Source organism: Eumetopias jubatus, unplaced genomic scaffold, assembly GCF_037043125.1.
Source record: "Eumetopias jubatus isolate StellerSeaLion01/CBP00866 unplaced genomic scaffold, mEumJub1_p1.0 scaffold_20, whole genome shotgun sequence".
NCBI lineage: Eukaryota > Metazoa > Chordata > Mammalia > Carnivora > Otariidae > Eumetopias > Eumetopias jubatus.
In genome coordinates this window covers 2,513,420-2,539,355 of record NW_028274826.1, presented here as the reverse complement: position 1 = coordinate 2,539,355, position 25,936 = coordinate 2,513,420, and the positions used below count along the sequence as shown (strand labels likewise).

The window sequence follows — 25,936 nt, the reverse complement described above, 5'->3', positions numbered from 1 at the left end:
CCCCCCTCCCTGCCTGGCCCCCCTCCCTCCCTGGCCATCTCTGTTGCTCCGTGGACACAAACCAGCTCAACAACTCAGGGTCTTGTCAGTGGGACCGGCAGGCCCCGGGCCCAGCCCCTGCGGCTGTAGATGGGCAACCCTGGCGGAGTGCTGGGCATCTGGAGCCCCCGCCCCACGGGAACCGTAGTGCGCCCTCTCAGGGGACGCGCAGGGAAGCACGGAGAGCAGCAGGTCCACCTGCTCAGAGCTCCTGCCCGGGGCCACGCTGTGCCCAGCTGCCTCTCCTCAGTGACCAGGAGGGCAAGGATCTGACCTTCGTGCGCATCTAGGAACGCCCAGGACCTGGCACTCTTCATTCACCCTCTCCTCCGTGGCCCTGTGCAGGGGCGTGGAACACAGTGTGGTCTCAGGGAACCTTCCAGAATAGCAGTCCAAACCCCACCTTAGTGTACATGAAGTGGGCTGGGTGGGTCCAGATCTCCCAGGGGTGCCCCACAGCTGGGGTTGTGACCTGGGGTCAGCCCTTCTTCGACCAGAGGAGAAAGATGGCATCCTGGGGGCCTCTGGGAAGGCTTCCATGCTCTGCTCAGCCCTCTCCCCTGACAGCAGGAGAAAGTGGACTTGGAGAGACACCGGGACGGTCCAGGGAGACCGGGACAGAGCCCTGGAGTCCTCCCTCCGTTCCCTCCTGCCTCCTGGGGCAGGGCCTGGCTGGGTGGGGGCCTGCCAGATCCTGGGAGGAGGCGCAGAGAGGGACGGGGCTTCTTCAGCCGCCTGCGGAGTCAGGGCCCAGCCTGGGCAGGAGGGCACACGTCTTCCCGGGGGAGACAACCAAAGACAACAGCCACTGCTTTTCCTTACGTCTAGTCACTGAAATTCTTTTGTTGATAGGAGGCAGGCAGACATGGCCTGTCTTGGGCTGGGCATGGAGCAGGGTCCCTTAAGGAAACCCTGTCCCAGACTGGCTGGGGGGGATGCCCTGGGCCGTCACTGTTAATTTTTGTCCTCGTTCTAAAGTGTGTCTGCTCTTCATGACCAAAGCAGAGACATGGTGTGGGCGGTGGGTGGTGGGCAGGGCAACTCCTAGAGCCAGCCAAACCCCATGGCCCAGAAGGCACGAGCGCCTGGGCAGAATCCCAGGGTTTCCTGGTTCCCTGGAAGGTGTGGACCACAGCTCTGGGGACGATCATGACCTGGTGGGGTCCACTAGGCCACCCAGCCTGCCAGGGATACCTGTCTGTGAGTGTCCCACAGGCAGGGACAACTCTGGTCTGAAAGTCGGGGATCTGGGAGGGTGTCCGATTCATGCCAGTTTGCTCAGACCTGCCCTGGGTTTAGCACTGCCACCACCCCCTGGGGCTTGGTGTTCCAGCTTCCAGTCCGACTGGGGATGGCCTCTGTTCTGCCAAACCCCAGGTCCTTGGACACAAGGTACTTTCCTGCTGCTGTGCTTGGCTGCTCCCTTCCCTTGATCTTGCCCACCTGCTGCGCGCCTCCTGCCTCTCCTTCTTGTGTTCTCTGTGTCTGGCCCACTAGCCCCACCGGGCCAGCCGCCTCGGTGTTTCCTCCTTTCCTGCCCAGACGCGCGTGACATTCGTGCTTTGCATCCGGGATCACAAGAGAGCTCCCTGCACACGGCCAACACGACCAGTGAGCTGATGGGACCTTCAGCTTCACCTGGGCCAGCCTGCTCTGTGTCAGAACGGGGGACTCCGAAAGTCAACTGGGAAGTGCCAGGACCCCGCCCGCCCCCGGCCCTGAGCCGTGGGCAGCTTGTGCTGTACAGGGTGTGGGCTGGAAGTATGCCATCCACAGCGGCCTGGCGAGCTCCGACTGCGTGCCGGCACCGTCTAGAGAGGGCGACAAGAGAAGTGTCAGAGCCCACGGCACCAGGGCCCCGGGCAGGGCGGGGACCACGCAGGCTACTGGGGGAAACTTGCTACAGAAAGAGTGGAGTGATCCGGTTGGTACCCGATAGCCTGACTCTGGCATCCCGCAGGGTAGGTCGGGGGCAGGCCGACTGCAGACGCCAGCCCTCCCCCGACCCCCCCGGCCCGAGAGAGATGAGAACAGGGGGCTCCCCGTGTCAGGAAGCTGCCTTGCTGGATAGGGGCCACCTTCAGCCAATGCCCCATCAGCTAGTTCAGGGGCAGGAAGAGCCTCCAGACCAATCCCATTTGCCTGCCTGCCCTTTCTAAAAATTCGTTATTATGGTAAAATATACATAAGAAGGAGTTGACCATTTTAACCAGTTTTAAGTGCACAGTTGAGCAGCATCAAGCAGATTCATTCTGTTGTGCAAGCATAATCCACAGACTCTTCCATCTTCCCAAACTGAAACTCTGTCCCCGTTAAACACTGACCACCCCACCCAACCCCAGCCCATGGCGCCCACCATCCACTTTCTGTGTCCAAGTCCCTCAGGTAAGTGGAATCCTGTAGGGTTTGTCCCTCGGGGACTGCCTTGTTTCACTCAGCTTAATGTCCCTGAAGCCCACTCCTGTTGGAGCCTGGGACAAGATTTCCTTCCTTTCTGAGGCTGCGAGATGTTCCGTGGTGGGGACGGACCTCCTTTCCTTGACTCCTTCATTCGTTGTTGTCAGTTCAGTGTCACAGACGCTGAATGTGCTGTGAATAATGCTGCAGTGAACGTGCAGAGCCCCAGCAGTGGAATTGCCGGATCATAGGGTAATTCTGTGTAATTTTTGAGGAATCGCCTTACTTTCTCCCCTAGCTGCTGCACCCCAGCTGCACCCGCACTTTGAAGGTGCGGCTGACACGGTGTGCTGGTGGCTTGAGTTTGGGGTGGGAAGGAAAGGAAGGTGGAAAGATGCCTGTGAGCTTTCAGTGGGTTCTGGTGCCTGGCCCTGAGATGGGAAGAGAGCCCCACAGGGAGCATGGGTGACGGGGACCCACAGTCCTGCTTGGCCATGAAAGGGCTGCTGTGCCTTCCGTGGGGAGGGCCCTTGAGGGGGTAGGTCTCCAAGTCCGAGGTCCACAGACAGGTAACGGCTGGGGAATGGCGGGACAGCAGCAGAAATGTGAGAGTTAATGGTCTGATGCACAGTGGGGACAGAAGGAAGCCTGGGCCCAAGCCTGGAGCCTCCATCGTTCGAGCTCCTGGGGGAGGAGGTGCAGAGGTGGCCGGGCAGCTGTGGCCAGTGGGTAGACCAGAGGGAGCAGAGTTCAATGGCGTCGAGGAGTCAAGTTGGCCAAGGGCAGAGGAGAGAGCACGGGGTTAGGACTGTGGGGTCCCGGAACCAGCCAGTGATAGAGGAGTCCCAGTGGGTGGTTGGCGTGCCAGGCTGGTTAGGGAGGGTGACGAGAGAATGGGAGGAGGGATGGAGGGCCTGGGGCTGGCGTTTGAAGCTGTTCTCTGCAGGGAGCGGGGAGAACTGGGGGGGCCCTGGGGAGGGAAGGTCAGGAGACAAGCATGAATGATGCACAGACACGGCGCCGGGCTGCATCCCTCTGCTTTGTGCCCTGCTCTGGTCATGGCTGGGTCTGGCTACACCCACCACCTTCAGCTAAGAGTTAACTAACACAAGCAATACGGCTTCCTGCCAAGGTGCACCTTTCCTGGAGTGCTGTGCCTGCAGAGGGCTGTCTGGCCGTGGAGTATCGTGTGTGGCTCTGGCAAGAGCTCCCACCGCGTTAGGGCTGGGAGAGGCCTGTGGGGTCTGGGACCCCCTCAGTGGAGCTGGGTTTGCTCAGCCTTGTCTGTGCCAGCCCTCACGTGTCCTGCCATCCATACTGTGCCAGTCGCATTACCGCTGCCCTCCCCCTTGCCCCCACCCTTTGGAGTGTAAAGAGCGGGCCCAGGGCCGCCTAGGGGGCTGTCAGTTGAGCATCTGCCTTCAGCTCAGGTCATGATCCCTGGGTCCCGGGATCAAGCCTGGCGTTGTGCTCCCTGCTCAGCGGGGAGTCGGCTTCACCCTCTGCCCCTCCTCCCTGCTTGTGTGCGCTTGCTCATTCACTCTCTCTCAAATAAATAAAATCAAACCTTTAAAATAAAAAAGTAAGAGTGGATCCGTTCCCTGGGGGCGTACCAACAAGGAGGGGCACCAGGGCAGGTGCCCGGGGGCTGCAGGGCGAGGCTCAATGCCTGCAGGAGAGGTTAACCCACCTCCCCTGTGAGTACTAAAGAGGAGAGGGCTTCCACTGGAACCGGGGTGAGCCCATCCCTGGCCAGGGCCCAATTTTGGCCGCAGCAAGGTGATTTAGGTAACCCAGCCCTGAATAACTGAGGCTTCCTCTCCACAGGCTTCTGGGGACAGAGTGCCAACTTCTGGCTGTGCGGGTCCCTGCTCTTTGCCGCTCTCCTGGGCTTCTTCAGGTAAGTGGGGGGTGGTCCTGGGGTCCCAATGGCAGGGTGGGATTTATTATGGCGTATTTGACAGATAACATCTTTTTTTTTTCTTTTTTAACCGCATTTCATTAGTTTAAAAGAAACAGTAATGTTTTAAAACAAATTTAGTAAAATTTCATCCCCTTAAAAAAGTAGAATTGAGTGGATACTTTTTCAATTCAGCAGGTCTTACCCCACAAGGTGAAATTGTCCCTAGCCTCCACTTTGTGGTGGATGCTGACTGTTTGAATATATAGTTCAGACCACAAGAAGGCATTTGCGGTTAGTGGTTAAGTTTTAGAGCTATACACGTTTTCACTGATGACTTTTGTAAAGAAATTTGTTAGTGGGGCGCTTGAGCGGCACCATCGGTTAAGGGTCTGACTCTTGGTTTCGGCTCAGGGTCGTGATCTCAGGGTCATGAGATCGAGCCTCATTCGGGACCCACGCTCAGTGGGGAGTCTGCTTGAGATTCTCTCTCCCTCTCCCTCTGCCCCACCCCACACCACTCACACTCTGTCTTTCTAAAAAAAAAAAAAAGAAATTTGTTAGAAGGAGATTCCATTTTTTTGGATTTTTATTCTGTGCTAGGCACTGAGCAAAATGCTGATGGACATTCTCGTATCTTCTCTGGACAACCTATAAGATATGCATTACTATCCCCATTTTACACCTGAGAAACTGAGGCTCCAGAGGTTCGGGTGACACCCAGGTTCCAAGGTAGGAAGTGGCCAGGCCAAGATGGAGACCCTTCCAAACCCACTTCCCAGGCCCCTGAGGGAGAGTCCATCTGGGCTAGCCTCTCATCTCAGGGCTGACAGTCCAGCCAGTGCATAATTTGGAAAATGATGCTCTTGTGCTGTTGGACACATCAACACATTGACCTAGGCAGGTGTTTACTGAGCCTGGTCCTCCGGGGGGATGTGGGGGGCATGGATATGTCACTGTCAATGGGACAGCCCCCTGTCCTGAGCAGTGTCGGGTCTGGTAGGGGGAGTAGGCAGGGGATAGGCTGTCACGTGAGTGGATACAGGGTTTCCTGGATCTCCTGGGAGGAAGACCCGCCTTGACCTCCCAGAGTTGGAGACTTGCCGGGGCTTCATAGAGCAAGTCTGTTCTAAGCAACAAGTGCAGCCCCTTACCTAGGGAGCAGAGACGGGCCTGGGGCGGGGCGTGACATTGCAGGTGGTCTCTGCCCACTACGTGGGGGCTGCCGACCCGCAGAGGCACCTCCCGAGCTGCCGTGCTGGCCTCCTGGGGCCCAGCCCCACTCCAGAGCTTTCCTGTGTCGTGCTGCGGGCCACGGGGCTGAGCTGGCTCCACGGCCTGTCCGGTAGGTGAGCCCGGGTCCACCTGAACTTTGTGTGGCAGGAGAACGCCGTTCTCTGAACACAGCCCGTCCCAAAGTCTGATTCTGAGAACGTGTCCTCACTTTGCATGAAAGTATCCTTCCTTGTATCATAAGGACCTCAGGGAGCACCGAGACCCTGTGGCACCTTCCCTGTCATGCCTTCGAGTATTTGGAGCCACCTGTCACCGTGCCCTGCAGTTTTCCTCTGTGACCCAGTCTGAAACCCCTCACCCCGTCTGGCCTGACCGTCTGTTACACTCAGGTGCCCAGAGTGGCAGCCCAACGGCTCTGGGGTTGGGCGTGACGGGTCTGGTGTTGGAGGTTGGGGTCCGGGGGTCAGGGGTCAGGGGTCGGGGTCTGACCTCTATTCTCAATCTCGATGCCATGGTTCTTTTGACTTACTCACCCAGCACCCTGTGCCTCTGCATTGTTCTGTGTTTACATTTCATTTTATCTTCTTTTCCCCTCATTTTGACATATCTTGGATTGTCTTTTTAATTGTTTTAGACGGATAAATGTTTAGAACTCAAAAGATTCATCTGATTATTTTCTTCTTGGAAAATTTTCTTTTAGAGCAGATTATGTTTCCCTTTGGACTTTGCCTCCTCATGTGTTCCTTTCATAAAATATTTGTGGATGTAGAATTTTTACATGTTCTGTTTGAGTGTAACTTAAAAACCCCATCCTGATGTGAGTAAGGATGAGCTATATGAGCACCTCTGGCACTTTTCAAAAGCTCACAATAAGAGCTCTTTCTTCAAATGAACATTTAGATTTTAAAATATGACCTCAATGTGCAAAGAGCGATTTAAAAATCTCTTGCTGCCTTTTTTTTTTTCTAATTCACACAAACTAGGATAAGTCCTAGGACAGAATTCTTCAATGGGCAAAATTACCTTCTAATTTGGAAAAAGGAAAACGTCCCCCACCGACGGAGCCCCAGCCTTAGCCACGTCGCGGTTTTGGCTCCCCAGGGTTCTGCCGCAAGGCTCCTAGGGCTGTCGACACCACTTCTCTCTGGTCTGTGGCCATCGGGGCCCCTCCATCCTCACCAGCGTCTGCTGGAGAGTGGTGTCACCAGGAGAGGTGGTACATACAGGGGGTGAAGTCAGGGAGGGGGCATGACGTGAAGTCCGTCTGGACGATTTGAGCTTGAGGAGCCTGCGGACCTCCAGGGAGCGGTCTGCGTGGAAAGAGAGAATGTGAGGTATCCGCACACGTGGGTTGCTGCAGTCTGAGAGCTGATGAGGTCATGAGGAGGTGGACAAGGTCGTGGGGGATGTAGCTCCCGTGTTCTCCCCGTGGGTCGCCCTGTGCTGGCATCATCAGCTCAGCTGCATTCATGCCCTCACCCCTGTCTTGCTCATGCGTTCACTCCCTACACACCTGTGAGGCTCCAGCCTGGGTGCCTGGGACCCCGAGCCGATTCAGGCACTGTCCCTGCCCCGAAGGTGGCAATGTGGAGGGCCTGAGGTTAGACGCTCACACGCTAACCCAAATCCCACCCACGCTGCAGGGAGAGACCACTTCACAGGGACACACAGACGCTTCCTGGAGGAGGGCGTGCTTATTCTGGGACCAGCAGTGCTTGGATGGGGGAAGTCAGGGCAGGGGAGGGGAGGGCAGGAGAGCTACTCAGCGTTACATCACACCCCCCCACCGTGTCCCCAGTATTCACTGAGCGAGCGGTCGAGCCACAGATAAGACTGTGGTTTCCTCCAGCTCTGACGCTCAGCAAGCGAGCCACGGAGCTTGTGACCTGCCCTTCGGCTTCTGTTCTCTATGTGACAGTGTTGTTAGAAAACAGGAAGGAGGCAGGGCTCTGGACTTCAGAGTGTCCGCAGAACCCCCAGGGAGCTTGTTAGGAAGAGAGATTTCTACACACACCCCTGCTCACTGCTCAGGGCTGTGCAGGGGGTCTGGAATCGCCTCTAGGTGAATCTGATGCCGGGGTCCCCATCCATGCTATTGGTTACTATGGTGATGAGATTGTGTTACAATGGTCCGGTTGCCTGGCCGGGGTGGGGAGGGGGCCAGCAGGGCTCTGCTTGGGCCCCGCATCTGTGTTCTCAGGAGCCAGAGACCAAAAGCGTCAGAATATGTGTGTTAAAGTCGCAGCCTGTCTGTCCTCCTGCCCAGCGAAGACTCAACTTCACACTCTTGTTTGTTGCCCAGCAATGTTTTCAGCCTGATTCCCGGATGGGGGCAGAGAAGACAGTCTCAAAGGTAATGGCGGAGTCTTTGGAGTCAGGGTGGTTCCTTCTAGAAAGCTCCAGAACGGAAGTAGAAATAGACGTATGTATTGAAGTGGAGATAATTATAGCCAAAGAGATACTCAATTCCTAGGGTGACTCCAAGCTCCTCCCTCTACTGTGCTTTCTCAAACCTTGCCAAGGACAAGGCAGAGCTGTGACCTCTGTTGGAGAGGACACGTTCGCAGAGGTAGCGCACTGCCCAGCAGGCTGCACGGCAAGGCCGGGCCTCAGGGAGGGATGGCGTGTGGCACTGGTTCCGGGTCCCCTTCAGCTGCTTCAGTGGGGCCGACCGGGGATGGGGTGCTCTCTGATCCCAGGAGGGCCCAGGCAGGGGGAGGCGCGGTTGTCCACTCAGAGCTCATTTCCTCCAGGGCCAGGCCTCTCTGGCCGGCCCACAGACAGGTGAGTTGAGATCGCCCAACCAGTGCGGCGGGGCTCGGCCTGGGAGCCAGATCCTGGCCCCAGCTCTCCTCCGGCCGTCCAGCTGGTTGGACGGACGGGTGGGTCGTGGGGCCGTGCCGGCATGACTAACTCTCTCCAGCAGCTGTGACATCCCACCCCACCCCCCGCAGCGCCAAAGGGACAGCCTGCCATTGAGGTCGTGGCTTTCACTCCTGGCTCTCCACTCACCAAGCCTGGCCTTCCTGGCCGTCAGGATGGAGGACGACCCCACCACGCTTCCTCCGGGAGCCTACCTCCGCTCCTCCCTTCCCCGGGACTGCTTGGGGTCAGCAGGGATAGGGGGCTCACCTTTGCCTGGGGCGCCCCCTCTTGAGGACCCGGCACTTTGTTAGCAATCGCTACTTTTCATGAAGTGACTCAGATGGAACCTTTCCTCTCCGCAGCCAGGATGACCGCTGCGTGGTCCCACAGCAGATGCTTGAGACGAAGCAGTTCAGGTAAGGGGCGCGGACCTGGGCTCCCCCGGATGGGAGGGCGTGGGCAGGGGGGTGGGATGTTGCCAGAGCTCCCTTGGGATTCCAGGGCCCACCTGGGTGGCCCTGGCTCCTGCCCTCTGGTCTCCGCGCCTCCTCCCTGCAGAGAGGGGCTCTCCCCAGGATGCTGTCACCCGCCGGTGTGAAATGCCCCTTAGGTGGAGCTGTGCCCCAAGTTCCCAGACACGGCCAGTGTGTCCAGGTTTCTCTGTCCTTTGTCGGACCCCTGCTCTACTCACCTGGCCACACGGCCCAAGCTTTGAATCACACGAGGAGCTTTCCTCCGCAGGGGCTGTGCGTGGGTGGCCCTGGAGGAGCCCTGCCTGTCTGGCAGGGCAGTGTTTCTCCCAGGACCCAGCCCCGGGCTCTGAGCACTTTGTTTCCCTCCCTCAGTGGAAGCAACTGCCACCTGGACACCTGCAGAGTACCTGAGGTACCCAGGTATGGGGGACACCTCTTTGGGCTGTTTCTGTGCCTCTTTCCAAGCAAGTGAACTTGTGCCTCTCCCCTCCCCTTCTGCAACCCTCTGCCCCTCCCAAGGCTGGTTCACAGGGAGGGAAGAACAAGGGGTCCAGGGAGAGGAGGGTAATGAGGGTCAAAGAAGAACAGGGGGAGATGTTTGATGGTGGGAGTCACAGGCGTTTTCCACTTGACCCCAGCCTTTGTGGCTGCCCCAGCTCAGGTGTGGGACCCGTGGTGGGCTCAGTCCCGCCTCCTCAACCCTCAGCTCAGTGGAAAACTGGACGATGTGGCTAGGGAGGGTGTGGGGGACAAAGGAGGCGGGGTGGGGGTGGGCAGTGAAGTACATCCTGGCACAGTGTAGGGGCTGGATGGGGGGTGGGCCAACCCTCATCCCCCCCCCCGCCCAAATAAAAGCAGGACACGGGATGGGACCTTAGTCACAACGAGGTAGACTCCCGTGAGGACTTAGAGTGCACAGGGAGGAAGAAGGAGATGTGGGGTGTCTAGAACCTCAGCAGTTCTCACAGACCATGAAGGGTGACCCCCTTTCCTTTGCTTGGGCTTTAGCCTCATCAGTTTATCACTGGGAAGCTTGCAGCATCCTCGGGGCTGGGTGGGCACGCTCCATGGACCTCTGTGAGTGAACAGTGATGGATGGAGGAAGGAAGGGGGAAGGGAGGGAGGCAGGCAGGCAGGAAGGAAGGGGGGAGGGAGGGAGGGAGGTGGGCAGGAGGAGGGCAGGCGGGCGCCCTGCGGCTCGGGGCGGGCTCCCGGCAGAGTCGTCAGCCGGTTGGGAGGACAGCACCTTGCAGCTCTGGGCACAGACTAAGGGGCTCTGAGAAGTCTCCAGTCACTTCTCCCTGACGCACATCTCCTCCGCAGGATGGTTTACGCCAAGGCCCAGGTCCTCAAGCCCACGTGAGTGCGCAAGTCCCTGCCGCGGCCCATGGTGGCTCCCTGTCCCCGAGGCCTAGGCTTTCTCTCGCTCCTGTCCAGGGCTGTAACCTTTCCGTGCCTTTTCTCTTCCTTCTTTCACCATCTTGCCGTGACCGGGCTCATTTTTAATGGGTCTGGCACCACGGAGGGCGCCTCTCACTCTTGGTCCTGGGGCCCACAGATGTCCACAGAAGGCACAGAAGCCTCTCATTTCTTCATGGGGACGGAGGACAGCAGTCTGGGCTGGCTTGGCCCCGAGGTCTTTCCGCGGCTGCTGATGTCACAGGAACTGCGGTTCCGAGCCGCTCCCCACAGTCAGGCCTCCGGAGCCAGCGCCCCCGCCTCCTGCTTGGTCTGCCCAAGACCCAGTGGCAGCCCATCTGGCCTCAGACAGCAATGTCACCCAGAGGCCTCTCTGATTAGCCCTCGTTGTACAAGAAGGAAAACTGAGCTCAGAGAAGTGGACGTACTTGCCTGAGGCCCCGCAGCTGGGAGGGACAGGTCGGGATCCAGCCCAGGCCATGGCACCTCCCTGCCAGGAGAGCTGGAAGTGCACGCTGTCGTTTCTGAAACCAGTACCCGCATCTCCTTGAAGTTCTAGAGCCACCAGCCACGGGAGGCCACGAGCACTCGACACGTGACCACTCTGGAGTAAGAAGTGCTGTCAGTGGGAAACACACTGGATTTGAAGCACTTAGTCCCCCCAGATTTAAAATATCCTCCCAAATGTAAAATATCCTGTTTGCTGGGAAAGGGGCTTAGTTCTTGCATCACTGAGCTAGAGCTCCTCCCGGGAAACAGGGCTGGTGGCCTCCTAGAAGGAGTGTGCGTGGGACCCAGCACCCGGCTGGTGCATAGCAGACACTCCCAGTGAGGGCAGTGAGGGAATGGGAATGTCAGGGCTCAGGTGCTGAGCTGATGGAGCAGAGAGCACTGGATGGGAGTCTGGAATCCTGTCTGCTTCTCACTCTGCTGCTCCCAGATTGTGAGCCTTTGCACAAATGCTTCCCTTCCGTGGCCCACGTGTCCATGCCCTGCTCTAACACAGTGTGCCTCGTTTTCCCCAGGAGGGCCGACGTACTGGTCATGACCCCCTGGTTTGCTCCCATCATCTGGGACGGAGTCTTTGACTCTACAATTCTGGACGCGCAGTTCCAAAACGCCACCATCGGGCTGACCGTGTTTGCCATCAAAAAGTAAGTAAGGTCTGGGCAGCTATGCTGAAGAGGGGCACTGGCCCAGGGGAAACCAGGAAGCCCACCTGCGGTGCCGGGAGGGGGGCACCTGTCACTAGGTGTCGCTCTTTTCTGGAATGAGGTGCTCTCGGGGTGGTGGGGAGGCATGGGTGGCTTGGTGTGCAGGTGAACTTGGTGGGAATTGCAGGGGGCCACTAGGTACACGCCCGCTCAAAATAGCAGCCCCACACCCCAGAGTCACCTGCTCCAGAGGTCAGTGTGTGGGCCTTTGAGAGCCATGCAGCCTCCACTGACCACTGACAGGGGCCAGCCGCCGGGCCAGCAGCCCCGAGGCAGGTGCTCCGTTGCCCTGACCCATTCCCAGAGACGCCGCCTGAGGCTTCCTTTCCTAGTAGCCACGGCGGGTTCAGCATGTGGCAGAGCTGGATCTGAAACCTCCAGGCTGCATTGACGGCTTCGGGGTGGGCTTGTTTGGTTTGAAAACTGGCTTGTATTTTATGTACCGCATCTGCGTCTTCACGCACAGTGTCTTGGACACCTTTGCACACTGACGCCTGTGGACCTTCCTCGTTCTTTTGAATGGCTGCCCGCTCTTATTCCAGAGGCTTCGTTCCCTGCTTGGGCTGTTTGGTAGAGCTGCCTACGCGGCACCATTACAAGTAACATTTTATCACGAAAGTTTTCCACTGTGCCGCGAAGTTGCCAGCCTTGTACGGTGAGCGTGTGTATGCCCACCACCTACATCCCACCACTGATGTTGTTCTTTCTTTTTCCCCCTCGTTCTCCCTAGTTTTGTTGGCATAAATTGACACAAACATCGTACAAGTGTACGGTGTACAAGGTAATGATCTGATGGTTGTATACACGGTACGTCAACGAGTGTCACCATGCCGCGTCTCATTCCCAGAGCTTATTTATCTTCCATCTGGAAGTTTGTACATCTGACCCCCTCACCCATGTCCCCAGTGCTGCATGTCTTGCCTCTGGTTAACCACTTACCTGTTCTCTGTTGCTATGGATTCAGGTTTTCTTAGATTCCACATGTAAGCGAGATCGTACTGTATTCACCTGTCTCTCTCTGACTGTCTCACGTAGCATTGATGGCCTCAGGTTTTAACCATGTTGCTGCAATGGCAGGGTTTCTTTCTTTTTTATGGCCGAGAAATATATATCTCACGCTTTGTTTATCTAGGCATCTGTTGATGGACACTTAGGTTGTTTCTATGTCTCGGCTACTGGAAGTAATCTGCAGTGAACGTGGGAGTGCAGGTATCTCTTCAAGATACTGATCTAGTTTTCTGCCCTGTCTCTACCATCTATCTCTTTCTATGCCTCCAGAAGTAGGATTGTTGGATCATAGGGTAGTTCTATTTTTTAAAAGATTTTATTTATTTAGGGGCGCCTGCGTGGCTCAGTCATTAAGCATCTGCCTTTGGCTCATGTCATGGTCCCAGGGTCCTGGGATCGAGCCCCGCATCGGGCTCCCTGCTCCGCGGGAAGCCTGTTCTCTCCCTCCCACTCCCCCTGCTTGTGTTCCCTCTCTCACTGTGTCTCTCTCTGTCAAAAAATAAATAATATCTTTAAACAAAAAGATTTTATTTATTTAATTGAGAGAGAGAAAGAGAGAGAGAGAATGTGAGCAGGGGAGGGGCAGAGGGAGAGAGAATCCCAAGGAGGATCCCTGCTGAGCACAGAGCCCGGTGTGGGGGCTCAGTCTCACCACCCTGAGATCATGACCTGAACCCAAACCAAAAGTCAGATGCTTAACCAACGGAGTCACCCAGGCGCCCCGGGGCAGTTCTATTTTTAACTTTGGAGGAGTCTCCCTACTGTCTTCCACAGCGGCTGCACCAGTTTGCCTTCCCTCCCAAAGGTGCATAAACGGTCCCTTTTCTCCACTTGCTCACCAACACTTGTTATCTCTTGTCTTTCTGACACTAGCCTCTCAACAGGTGTGAGGTGACATTTCATCATGGTTTTGATGTGCATTTCTCTGATGATGAGTGATGTGGAGCACCTTTTCATGGACCTGTTGGCCATGTGACTATTTCTTTTGGTATGATTTCAACTTCTTGAGTTCGCTAAGATTTGTTTTGTGGCCTAACATAGGATCTACCCTAGAAATGTTCCATGGGCCCTTGAGAAGAGCGTGTGTTCTGCTGCTGTTGGATGGAATGCTCTATGTATCTGTGTTAGGTCCGTTTGGTCTGTAGTGTTGTTCAAACATGCTGTTTCCTTACCATTTGTCTGATCTGTCCATTTTTGAGAGTGGGTTATTGAAGTCCCCAATCAATATCGTATTGCTGCTTATTTCTCCCTTTAGTTTTGTTAGTGTTTGCTTTATGTATTTAGGTGCTCCAACGTTGGGTGCATAAATATTTACAATTGTTATTTCTTCTGACCCCCTCACCCATTTGGATTGAGCCCTTTATCATTATATAATAACCTTCTTTGTCTCTTTTGATCATTTTTATTTTTATTTCTTTTATGCCTGGCATTTATTTATTTAATTTTCTTTTTAATTATTTTTATTTATTTTATTATTGTTATGTTAATCACCATACATTACACCATTAGTTTTTGATGTAGTGTTCCATGATTCATTGTTTGTGCATAACACCCAGTGCTCCACGCAGAACACGCCCTCTTTAATACCCATCACCAGGCTGACCCATCCCCCCACCGCCCTCCCCTCTAGAACCCTGTTTTTCAGAGTCCATCGTCTCTCATGGTTCGTCTCCCCCTCCGATTCCCCCCCTCATTCTTCCCCTCCTGCTATCTTCTTCTTCTTTTTTTTTTCACATATATTTTATTATTTGTTTCAGAGGTACAGGTCTGTGATTCAACAGTCTTGCACAATTCACAGTGCTCACCATAGCAATACCCTCCCCAATGTCTATCACCCAGCCACCCCATCCCTCCCACCCCCACCACTCCAGCAACCTTCAGTTTTGTTTCCTGAGATTACGAATTCCTCATATCAGTGAGGTCATATGATACATGTGTTTCTCTGATTGACTTATTTCTTTCAACATAACACCCTCCAGTTCTATCCACGTCATTGCAAATGGCAAGATCTCATTCCCTTTGCTGGTATTCCATTGTATATATATACCACCTCTTCTTTATCCATTCATCTGTTGATGGACATCTTGGCTCTTTCCACAATTTGGCTATTGTGGACATTGCTGCTATAAACATCGGGGTGCATGTACCCCTTCAGATCCCTACATTTGTATCTTTGGGGTAAATACCCGGGAGTGCAATTACTGGATCATAGGGTAGCTCTATTTTCAACTTTTTGAAGAACCTCCGTACTGTTTTCCAGAGTGCTTGCACCAGCTTGCATTCCCACCAACGGTGTAGGAGGGTTCCCCTTTCTCCGCATCCCCGCCAGCATCTGTCGTTTCCTGACTTGTTAATTTTAGCCATTCTGACTGGTGTGAGGTGATATCTCATGGAGGTTTTGCTTTGGATTTCCCTGATGCTGAGCAATGTTGAGCACTTTTTCATGTGTCTGTTGGGCATTTGGATGTCTTCTTTGGAAAAATGTCTGTTCATGTCTTCTGCCCATTTCTTGATTGGATCATTTGTTCTTTGGGTGTTGAGTTTAAGAAGTTCTTTATAGATTTTGGATATTAGCCCTTTATCTGATATGTCATTTGCAAATATCTTCTCCCATTCTGTCGGTTGTCTTTTGGTTATGTTGACCGTTTCTTTTGCTGTGCAAAAGCTTTTTATCTTGAAGAAGTCCCAGTAGTTCATTTTTGCCCTTGCTTCCCTTCCCTATGGCGATGTGTCTAGGAAGAAGTTGCTGTGGCTGAGGTCAAAGAAGTTGCTGCCTGTGATCTCCTTTAGGATTTTTGATGGACTCCTATCTCACATTTAGTCCTTTCATCTATTTTGAGTCTATTTTTGTGTGTGGTGTAAGAAAATGGTCCAGTTTCATTCTTCTGCATGTGGCTGTCCAATTTTCCAAACACCCTTTGTTGAAGAGACTGTCTTTTTTCCATTGGACATTCTTTCCTGCTTTGTCAAAGATGAGTTGGCCATAGAGTTGAGGGTCCATTTCTGGATTCTCTATTCTGTTCCATTGATCTATGTTTCCGTTTTTGTGCCAATACCACACTGTCTTGGTGATGACAGCTTTGTAATAGAGCTGCAAGTCTGGAATTGTGATGCGGCCAGCTTTGCTTTTCTTTTTCAACATTCCTCTGGTTATTCGGGGTCTCTTCTGGTTCCATACAAATTTTAGGATTATTTGTTCCATTTCTTTGAAAAAAGTGGATGGTGTTTTAATGGGGATTGCATTGAATGTGTAGATTGCTCTCGGTAGCATTGACATCTTCACAATATTTGTTCTTCCAATCCATGAGCATGGAACGTTTTTCCATTTCTTTGTGTCTTCTTCAATTTCTTTCATGAGTATTTTATAGTTTTCTGAGTAGAGATCCTTTGCCTCTTTGGTTAGATTTATTCCTAGGTATCTTATGGTTTTGGGTGCAATTGTAAATGGGATCGACTCCTTGATTTCTCTCTCTTCTGTCTTGTTGTTGGTGTATAGGAATGCCACTGATTTCTGTGCATTGATTTTATATCCTGCCACTTTACTGAATTCCTGTATGAGTTCTAGCAGTGTTGGGGTGGAGTCTTTTGGGTTTTCCACATACAGTATCATATCATCTGCAAAGAGTGAGAGTTTGACTTCTTTGCCTATTTGGATGCCTTTAATTCCTTTTTGTTGTCTGATTGCTGTGGCTAGGACTTCTAATACTATTTTGAATAGCAGTGGTGATAGTGGACATCCCTACTGCGTTCCTGACCTTAGGGGAAAGCTCTCAGCTTTTCCCCATTGAGAATGATATTCGCTGTAGGTTTTTCATAGATGGCTTTTATGATATTGAGGTATGTACCCTCTATCCCTATACTCTGAAGAGTTTTGATCAAGAAAGGATGCTGTACTTTGTCAAATGCGTTTTCTGCATCTATCGAGAGGATCATATGATTCTTGTTCTTTCTTTTGTTAATGTATTGTATCACATTGATTGATTTGCGGATGTTGAACCAGCCTTGCAGCCCAGGGATAAATCCCACTTGGTCATGGTGAATAATCCTTTTAATGTACTGTTGGACCCTATTGGCTAGTATTTTGGTGAGAATTTTTGCATCCATGTTCATCAAGGACATTGGTCTGTAGTTCTCCTTTTTGATGGGGTCTTTGCTGGTTTGGGGATCAAGGTAATGGTGGCCTCATAAAATGAGTTTGGAAGTTTTCCTTCCATTTCTATTTTTTGGAACAGTTTCAGGAGAATAGGTATTAATTCTTCTTTAAATGTCTGATAGAATTCCCCTGGGAAGCCGTCTGGCCCTGGGCTTTTGTTTGTTGGGAGATTTTTGATGACTGCTTCAATTTCCATAGTGGTTATAGGTCTGTTCATGTTTTCTATTTCTTCCTGGTTCAATTTTGGTAGTTGATACATCTCTAGGAATGCTTCCATTTCTTCCAGGTTATCTAATTGGCTGGCATAGAGTTGCTCATAATATGTTGTTATAATTGTTTGTATTTCTTTGGTGTTGGTTGTGATCTCTCCTCTTTCATTCCTGATTTTGTTGATTTGGGTCATTTCTCTTTTCTTTTTGATAAGTCTGGCCAGGGGTTTAGCAATCTTGTTAATTGTTTGAAAGAACCAGCTCCTAGTTTCATTGATCTGTTCTACTGTTCTTTTGGTTTCTAGTTCATTGATTTCTGCTCTGATCTTGATTATTTCTCTTCTCCTGCTGGGTTTAGGCTTTCTTTGCTGTTCTTTCTCCAGCTCCTTTAGGTGTAGGGTTAGGTTGTGTATTTGAGACCTTTCTTGTTTCTTGAGAAAGGCTTGTATTGCTATATACATTCCTCTGAGGTCTGCCTTTGCTGTATCCCAAAGATTTTGGACAGTTGTGTTTTCATTTTCATTGGTTTCCCTGAATTTTTTTAATTCTTCTTTAATTTCCTGGTTGACCCATTCATTCCTTAGTAGGATGCTCTTTAGCCTCCATGCATTTGAGTTCTTTCCAACTTTCCTCTTGTGATTGAGTTCTAGTTTCAATGCATTGTGGTCTGAAAATATGCAGGGAATGATCCCAATCTTTTGGTACCGGTTGAGACCTGATTTGTGACCTAGGATGGGATCAATTCTGGAGAATGTTCCATGGGCACTAGAGAAGAATGTGTGTTCCGTTGCTTTGGGATGGAATGTTCTGAATATGTCTGTGAAGTCCATTTGGTCCAGTGTGTCATTTAAAGTCTTTATTTCCTTGTTGATCTTTTGCTTAGATGATCTGTCCATTTCAGTCAGGGGGGTGTTAAAGTCCCCCACTATTATTGTATTGCTGTCAATGTGTTTCTTCGCTCTTGTTATTAACTGCCTTATATAATTGGCTGCTCCCATGTTCGGGGCATAGATATTTACAATTTTTAGATCTTCTTGTTGGATAGACCCTTTAAGTAGGATAGAGTGTCCTTCCTCATCTCTTATTACGGTCTTTGGTTTAAAATCGAATTTGTCTGATATAAGGATTGCCACCCCAGCTTTATTTTGGTGTCCATTAGCATGGCAAATGGTTTTCCGCCCCCTCACTTTCAATCTGGGGGTGTCTTTGGGTCTAAAATGAGTCTCTTGCAGACAGCATATGGATGGGTCTTGTTTTTTAATCCAATCTGATAGCCTGTGTCTTTTGATCGGGGCATTGAGCCCATTTACATTCAGGGTAACTATTGAAAGGTATGAATTTAGTGCCATTGTATTGCCTGTAAGGTGACTGTTACTGTATATTGTCTCTGTTCCTTTCTGATCTGTGCTGCTTTTAGTCTCTCTCTTTGCTTAGAGGACCCCTTTCAATATTTCTTGGAGGGCTGGTTTCGTGTTTGCAAATTCCTTTAGTTTTTGTTTGTCCTGGAAGCTTTTTATATCTCCTTCAATTTTCAATGAGAGCCTAGCTGGATATTGTCTTCTGGCTGCATATTTTTCTCGTTTAGTGCTCTGAAGATATCATGCCAGTCCCTTCTGGCCTGCCAGGTCTCTGTGGATAGGTCTGTTGCCAATCTAATATTTCTACCATTGTAGGTTACATATCTCTTCTCCCGAGCTGCTTTCAGGATTTTCTCTTTGTCTCTGAGACTCGTAGGTTTTACTATTAGATGTCGGGGTGTTGACCTATTTTTATTGATTTTGGGAGGGGTTCTCTGTGCCTCCTGGATTTTGATGCCTGTTTCCCTCCTCACATTAGGGAAGTTCTCTGCAATTATTTGCTCCAATATACCTTCTGCCCCTCTCTCTCTTTCTTCTTCTTCTGGGATCCCAATTATTCTAATGTTTTGTCTTATCGTATCGCTTATCTCTCGAATTCTGCCCTCGTGACCCTGTAGTTGTTTCTCTCTTTTTCTCAGCTTCATTATTTTCCATCATTTGGTCTTCTATATCGCTGATTCTCTCTTCTGCCTCATTTATCCTAGCAGTTAGTGCCCCCATTTTTGATTGCACCTCATGAATAGCCTTTTTGATTTCGACTTGGTTAGATTTTAGTTCTTTTATTTCTCTAGAAAGGGTTTTTCTAATAACTTCCACGCTTTTTTCAAGTCCACCTAGTATCTTTAAAGTCATGATTCTGAACTCTAGGTCCGACATCGTACTAATGTCCGTATTGAGTAGGTCCCTGGCTGACGGTACTATCTCTTGTTCTTTTTGCTGAGGTGATGTTTTTCGTCTTGTCATTTTGTCCAGAGGAGAATAGGTGAATGAGAGAACAGAATGCTAACAGGTTAACAACGTCCCCAGCAAATATACTCTATACAAATCAGAAAAGGCCTGAAACCACGGGAAAAGAAAGGGAAAGAAAGAAAAAAGAAAGAGAAAAGAAAGAAAGAAAGAAAAAAACAAAAAGAAAAAGATTAAAAACAAAAACAGAACAATACAAAAAAACCCGAATATGATCAAATATGATCAGGCTAGTACATAAATCAGTGCCACACACTAGATTTTGGGCGTATTTTGGTCTGTTAGAAAAAAGTGCCTCCTAAAATTTTAAAGGAAGAAAGACATATATGTACAAAATAAGGGTTGATACAATGAAGGGATGGAAGATGACTGTAAAGATGAAAATTATAAAAGATTTTATAAAAGGAATTGATACGATAAGAAGTTGTTTGAAAAAAGAAAGAAGAAGATTTAAAAAAAAAAAGGGAGAGAATGTGATCAGGCAGGAGACTAGAACAAAGCCATACACTAGTGATTTAGGGTATATTTTGATCTGTTAGAAGAAACTGGATCTCAAAATTTTAAGGAGAGAACAACTTATATATATACATGCCAAAAATAAGGGTAACTACCATGAAGGGATAAAATAGGGCTCTAAAAATGAAAAATAAAAAATTTTTTTAAAAAAAAAGGGATTGATAAGATGTTCGTTGAAAAAGGGAAAAAGATAAATTAAAAAAACAGTTAAAAAATTAACTTTGAAAAACTAATGAATCATGGTGAAAAAAAGCCATGAATTCTATGGGCAGTACTCCCCTAGCGCTGGAGTTCTCCCGTTCTCCTTGATCGGTAAACTTGGTCTTGGCTTGCTGGCTGTTCGTGCTGATCTTCTGGGGGAGGGGCCTGTTGCCATGGTTCCCAAATGTCTTTGCCGGAGGTGGAATTGCCCCGCCCTTGTCGGTCCAGGCTAAGCAAGCTGCTGGGGTTTGCTCTCGGGAGCTTTTGTTCTCCGCAAGCTTTCCGTAGGGCTTTGGAGGAGGACAGTGAAAATGGCAGCCTCCCAATCTCCGCCCCAGAGGAGGCAAGAACTCGGGGCTCCGCTCCTCAGTGCGCCCCCAGAGAAAAGCAGCCAGTCACTCCCGTCTCCCCGGTCTCCGGCCGCACTCCGTGCTCACCCGGCCTGTGACCGAGCGTTGCTATCTCTGGCCCCCGACCCCGTGTGGAGTCTCCAAACCCAGCAGATCCCTGCGGTGCGCTCCCGCGCCGCTCCTCCCGGGGGAGGAAGGGGAGTCTCCCCGGCTCTGCTGCTTGTTGGGTCCCTGCTGGAGGAGCAGTGGCCCGACTGGGCCGCGGATCACGGTTTATGGCCACCCCGAGCTGAGAGCCCGCGCCTCGGCTCCGTCTCTGCAGCCGGCTTCCCCGCTCCGATACCTGGGAGCTCCGCCGCACTCAGGCACCCCCGGTCTTTATGTGACCCCGAGGGTCCTGAGACCACACTGTCCCGCGAGGGTTCCACCTCCCGCTTAGCCACTGGAGTGACGTCCCTCCGCGGAGCGGACTTCTGAAAGTTCCGATTTTGTGCTCTGCGGCTCTGTCATTTGCCAGTAGCTGGTAGCTGGCTGATGGAGGCTCTCCCCCCCCCCCCCCCGTGGTCTATCTTCCCGAATATCCGAATATCGCCTCGGATTCACTTCTTCGCAAGTCCTACGGAAGTGGTCGCTTTCCTGTTCAGAGGGTTGCTGCTATTCTTTCCTTCGATCTCCTGTTGAGTTTATAGGTGTTCAGAATGGTTTGACCCCTATCCAGCTGAATCCTGGAACCAGACAAAATTTAGGTCTCCCACTCCTCTGCCATCTTGCTCCTCCTCTCTATCTTTTCTTGATTAAATATCCAGGAGTGGAATTTTTCTGTCCTAGGTCAGATACATATCTGTATGTGTATCTGCATAAAACAACGTGACATTTTCGTAAGTTAGTTGTAGCATATTACACCCCCACCCACAATATATGGAAGGTTGGCAGCTCCCCATGCTCCACACCATTTTCTGAGGTGCACTGCCTGTAAACTTTTATACTTGGGTCTTTGTGCAGACATATGACGAGGTCTGTGGGATAGAGTCCTGGAAGTGGAATTGGGAAAGGAATGTACACATTTACAGTTTTGATATATTGGTGGCTCAGTCAGTCTCGATTTCAGCTCGCCTCATGATCTCAGGGTTGTGGGATCGAGCCCCATGTTGGGCTTTGTGCTCAGTGGGGAGTTTGCTCCCCCCCACATATAAATAATAAATAAATATATCAATCTTAAACGTTTTGATATATTTTCTCATATGCCCTCTGAAAGGATTGTAAAAATGGATATTTTCATTAGTGGCAAATGAGCGTGTCTGCCTTCCCTTATCCTTAACCACACCCGGAAGTATTCCCTTACTTGTTTGTTACAAAGGTCTTTCCTGAACACTTACTATGTGTGGACTACGGGGATGAGGTTGTTCCCAAACCACGGAAAGGCCCTGTGTCCACCGAGCTTTATTCGAGTGGGAAAAGACAGAAGAACAAGTAAAACTCAAATATAAAATATGTTCGATGGTGATTTGGGCTCTAAAATAACTAAGGTTGGGTTAGAAGGTAGAGTGGTTTCTTTCCATATTTATTTGTATTTATTTGCTCCTTCCTCTTGAGTTCTGATTTCCACCCAGAAAAATATACCGGTCAAGTTGCACATACCGCTGCGTTTTTACATCGGCTAGCCTCTGCGTTGGTGCCAGCAGGAGGAACTATTGGGCACGGATGGTTCTGGCATTAGTCAAAGGATGGGAGCCACTGTAGGGGTGAGCATCGCAGGGAAAGGATCCCAGCCTGAGAGAATAGGAAGTGCAAAGGTCCAGAGGAGCATGCCTGGCCTGTGTCAGGAACGTCAAAGAGACGCCTGCCCAGACAAAGAGATGGAGGACAGAGGGGAGGAGACGAGGTCAGAGGCAGATCTTGTGGGGTCTGGTAGACCACTGTAGGGTCTTGATTTGCTTTTTTCTTTTTTCTTAAGGAGAAGAAGCCATTGGAGGGTCATGAGTTGGGAGAGATCAACCTTTAGATATTACCCATCATTTGAGTTTTTGCCGACCTCATGGATTAAGAAAATACCTTACGGTTGAGGCTAAGTGCTCCATACCAAGGGATCTGAATGCCTCCCCTTACTATCCAGTTGATACACTGTCTTTAGCTAGTAGATGGGCTAAGGTTTTTATTTTTATGTTTTGATTTTTCATTGTAGTCAAATGCACATAACATGTAACATTTTAAGTATTTTGAAATGCACAGTTCCGTAGTGCTGCCAATTCACATTGTTGTGCCACCGTAGGGCTGCCCATCTTCACAAGTGTTTTTCTCTTGCAAAACTTAGACACTAGCTCCCCATGTCCCCTCCCCCCGCCTCTGGGGTCTGTTTCTCTGAATTTGCCCACTCTAGAGCGCCCCCTCGAGGTGGAATCAGGCAGTGCTTGACTTTTGCCGTTGGCTCATTTCACTTAGCATGATGTCCTCAAGGCGTGGCTATGGTATTCTAAACTGGTTTTGCCCAAGTCTGTTTTTCTGCTGCTGTCTGATTCTGTTTAATGCCCATCCTCCCTTTTCTGGGGTGCTTGTTGTTGGCCTTAGATACACGATCTTCCTGGAGCTGTTCCTGCAGACGGCGGAGAAGCACTTCATGGTGGGACACAGGGTCACCTACTATGTCTTCACCGACCGGCCCGCCGATGTGCCCAGGGTGCCCCTCGCTGAAGGGAGGCAGCTGGTGGTCCTGGAGGTCCGAAACTATGCGCGCTGGCAGGATGTGTCCATGCACCGCATGGAGATGATTAGCAACTTCTCGCGGCAGCGTTTCCTCCGCGAGGTGGACTACCTGGTGTGTGTGGACGTGGACATGAAGTTCAGCGACCACGTGGGTGTGGAGATCCTGTCCCCCCTTTTCGGCACCCTGCACCCCGGTTTCTACAGGGCGGCCCGCGAGGGCTTCACCTACGAGCGTCGTCCGCGGTCCCAGGCCTACATTCTGAGAGAAGAGGGTGACTTTTACTACGCAGGAGGCTTTTTTGGGGGTTCGGTGGTCGAGGTTCTCCAGCTGACCACGGCCTGTCACCAGGCGATGGTAGTCGACCGGGCCAATGCGATTGAGGCCGTGTGCCATGACGAGAGCCACCTGAACAGGTACCTTCTCTACCACAAGCCCACCAAGGTGCTCTCCCCGGAGTACCTGTGGGATGAACGGATGCTGCGGAGGCCTCCTTTCCTCAGGAAACTGCGCTACGTGGCGGTGCCCAAGAATCATACAGAAATCCGGAACTGAAGAGCCCGGGGCCCAGGGAGGTCTCCATACAAGGCTGCAGCCTTAGCAGGTCTTGCCCTGGGCAAGGGATCAACCAAAGATTTGATGCTATGGATGAGTCCCTGGGCCTCGGTTTCCTCTTCTCGAGAGGCTCCCACCACTCGTCCTTGTATTGAAACTGGGCTCATCCTTCATGGTGCCCACAAGGTCCCCTTCCCCAGGAAAGTTTCTTTGATTGTCTCTTCCTCCTCCTGTTGAAATACACTGCTCTTCACTCTGCATCCCTATAAAGCACTTAGTGTATTCCTTTGGCCAGATCTGCTGCCATTCTGCTCACCTTGCCCATTGGTCTTGCTCATTACAATGTGAGCTCCTGATGGCAGAAGCTAAGACTTCTTCTTACAGGTCAGTACCTACCACGGTGCCTTACGCCCAGAGACTCTCAAAGCATGACCCCTAAACACCTGCTGTACCCTGTCCCCAGACAATGGGAGAGGCCCAGCCTGAAAGCACTTTCTTGGGTTTCGTTTGTGTGTATGATAGCTTGTTGCTCTGGGTGGTTTGTCTTTTTCTTATGGACTTTGGGGAGTTTGTTTTGTGTTTTGGGTGTTAGTACTTTTCTCAGACACATGCTAAAAATTTCTTCTTCTAGTTTGTATGTTGCTACTTCAACTCTTTTACCATAGGTAAATTTAAGAACTCATCTCCTGCTTTGAAATCCTGAAGATAGTGCCTTATGTTAGAAGATAGTGTCCAAAAGCTTTATGTTTTTGCCTCACACTTAGGTCTTTAATCTACCGATAATGATTTGTGTGTGCTTTTAATGTAAGGATTTGATTTAATTTTCCTTTCTCTGGATAACCATTATCTGAGCACCACTTATTGAAAACATGTTTGAAAACTTTCGGGAAAGTTCTTTTCCCTGACTTGCACTATCTTCAGCCTCCTACTGTCAACTGTCCCCATGTGCCTGGGTCTGTTTCTTGGTCTGTCCTTGTGGCGATGACACACCATCTTCGTTACTCTAGGCACATAATCACATCTTGCTATCTGGTCCGGCAAGTCCTCCCGCCTGATTCTTTAAGAGTATTTTGATTGCTCTTGGCCTGTTGCATTTCCATCTCACATTTAAATCTTCTGTCAAATTACAGAAAGGAGCCAGCTGGAGTTTTCATATAATTTAATTTATTTATTTATGTTTTTGAGAGAGAGAGAGAGCGAGCGAGCGAGAGAGCGTGCAGGCGAGAGTTGGGGGTAGGACAGATGGGGAGAATCTTAAGCAGGCTCCATGCCCACTGTGGAAACTGATGGGGGCTCGATCTCACGACCCTGAGATCATGACCTGAGCCAAAATCAAGAGTCAGACACTTAACCGACTGAGCCAGCCAGGTACCCCTGGCTGGAGTTTTCGTCAGAATTGTGCTGAGCTGAGCAGCAGTGCCCAGTGGCTGCCGGAGGAGGCCACAGGAGCGCCCCTCCCGTCCACCCGAAGGCTCACGAGCCAGGGCTGGTTCTTCTGAGGCTGGGATTGAGACTGCCGCTTCCTCTGCCCCAGCACCTGGGGGTTTGCTGGTGGCCATGGGTGCTCCTCGAGGGCTGGTGCGTCCCCCAAAACTGCCCCCATCTCTGCAGGCCATCCTCCCTGTGTGCCCGTCTGGCCCTTCCTGAGCAGGTGACAGCTCCCAGAACACAACACACAAGATCCTTCTGTTGCAGGAATTCTCTGCCTTTAGTGCCCGCAGTTCTTGGTCCTGCCACTTCAAAGAATGAAGAGGTAGACCAGATGAAGAGTGGTGGGCAGCAAAGCAAAGTTTATTGAGCAAGAGTGTAAAGCTCCCAGAGATGGAGGGGGGCCCAAGTGGAGGGGGGCTGAGAGGGTTTCCCTGGAGTTTCTAAGTTTAGGGGTTTTTATGAGCTGTTTTGCAAAACCATCTTAAGCAACCAGGGCAATGCTGAGTCCTGCAAATCAAGGCTTTGGTCACGTATCTGTCTACCTATTAGGTTAATGTCAATGTGTTGATGGTCTTTTTTTGCTGACACCCGAGGGCTATGTCTTAACTGCCCCTTACGCATGATAGGGACAAATGGCTTGTGGTTAATTGCCTTATCTTAGGACGTTTTGCAGAAGTCATGTCTGCAAAGGCTGCAAAGCAGAATGTTAGTGTGGTGGTGTCTGAGAGCAAAACAGGATGTTAGTGCTGTTTTATCTTAGCTGTCCCGACTCCATATTTTCATGTTGGGCACCCTGGCCCTGACTACCTAACTGTCCAACTAACTCTTAACACTTCCTTCAAAAATTGCTTGTTGAAGAAACCAGCTCTTGAGATTGAAAACGAAAAATCAGAGTTTCCCCATTTCTTTCATTTTCGGTTCATTTTCTCTCTCCCTGTTCTTGTCCAT

The 25,936-nt window shown here is 50.9% G+C and overlaps 1 protein-coding gene across 1 annotated transcript; it reads left to right on the top strand.

Annotated features, from left to right (window-relative positions):
* The first annotated feature begins 2,384 nt into the window (after positions 1 to 2,384).
* On the top strand, positions 2,385 to 23,557 carry LOC148162115 (histo-blood group ABO system transferase 1-like). The gene is made up of 10 exons (XM_088020287.1): positions 2,385 to 2,424; positions 2,735 to 2,767; positions 4,264 to 4,336; positions 7,875 to 7,925; positions 8,589 to 8,681; positions 8,800 to 8,853; positions 9,283 to 9,330; positions 10,234 to 10,269; positions 11,355 to 11,483; positions 22,870 to 23,557. The coding sequence occupies exons 1-10, from the start codon at positions 2,385 to 2,387 to the stop codon at positions 23,555 to 23,557; spliced, it is 1,245 nt and encodes a 414-aa protein (XP_087876413.1).
* The last annotated feature ends 2,379 nt before the right edge of the window (positions 23,558 to 25,936 follow it).

Bases quoted from the DNA above. Each gene is read 5' to 3' on its own strand.
- LOC148162115 (XM_088020287.1), top strand. From the start codon at position 2,385: ATGGCGCCCACCATCCACTTTCTGTGTCCAAGTCCCTCAG. The intron at 2,768-4,263 runs GTGCGGCTGACA...TCCTCTCCACAG, and splicing joins GCTGCACCCGCACTTTGAAG to GCTTCTGGGGACAGAGTGCC. The intron at 10,270-11,354 runs GTGAGTGCGCAA...CGTTTTCCCCAG, and splicing joins GCCCAGGTCCTCAAGCCCAC to GAGGGCCGACGTACTGGTCA.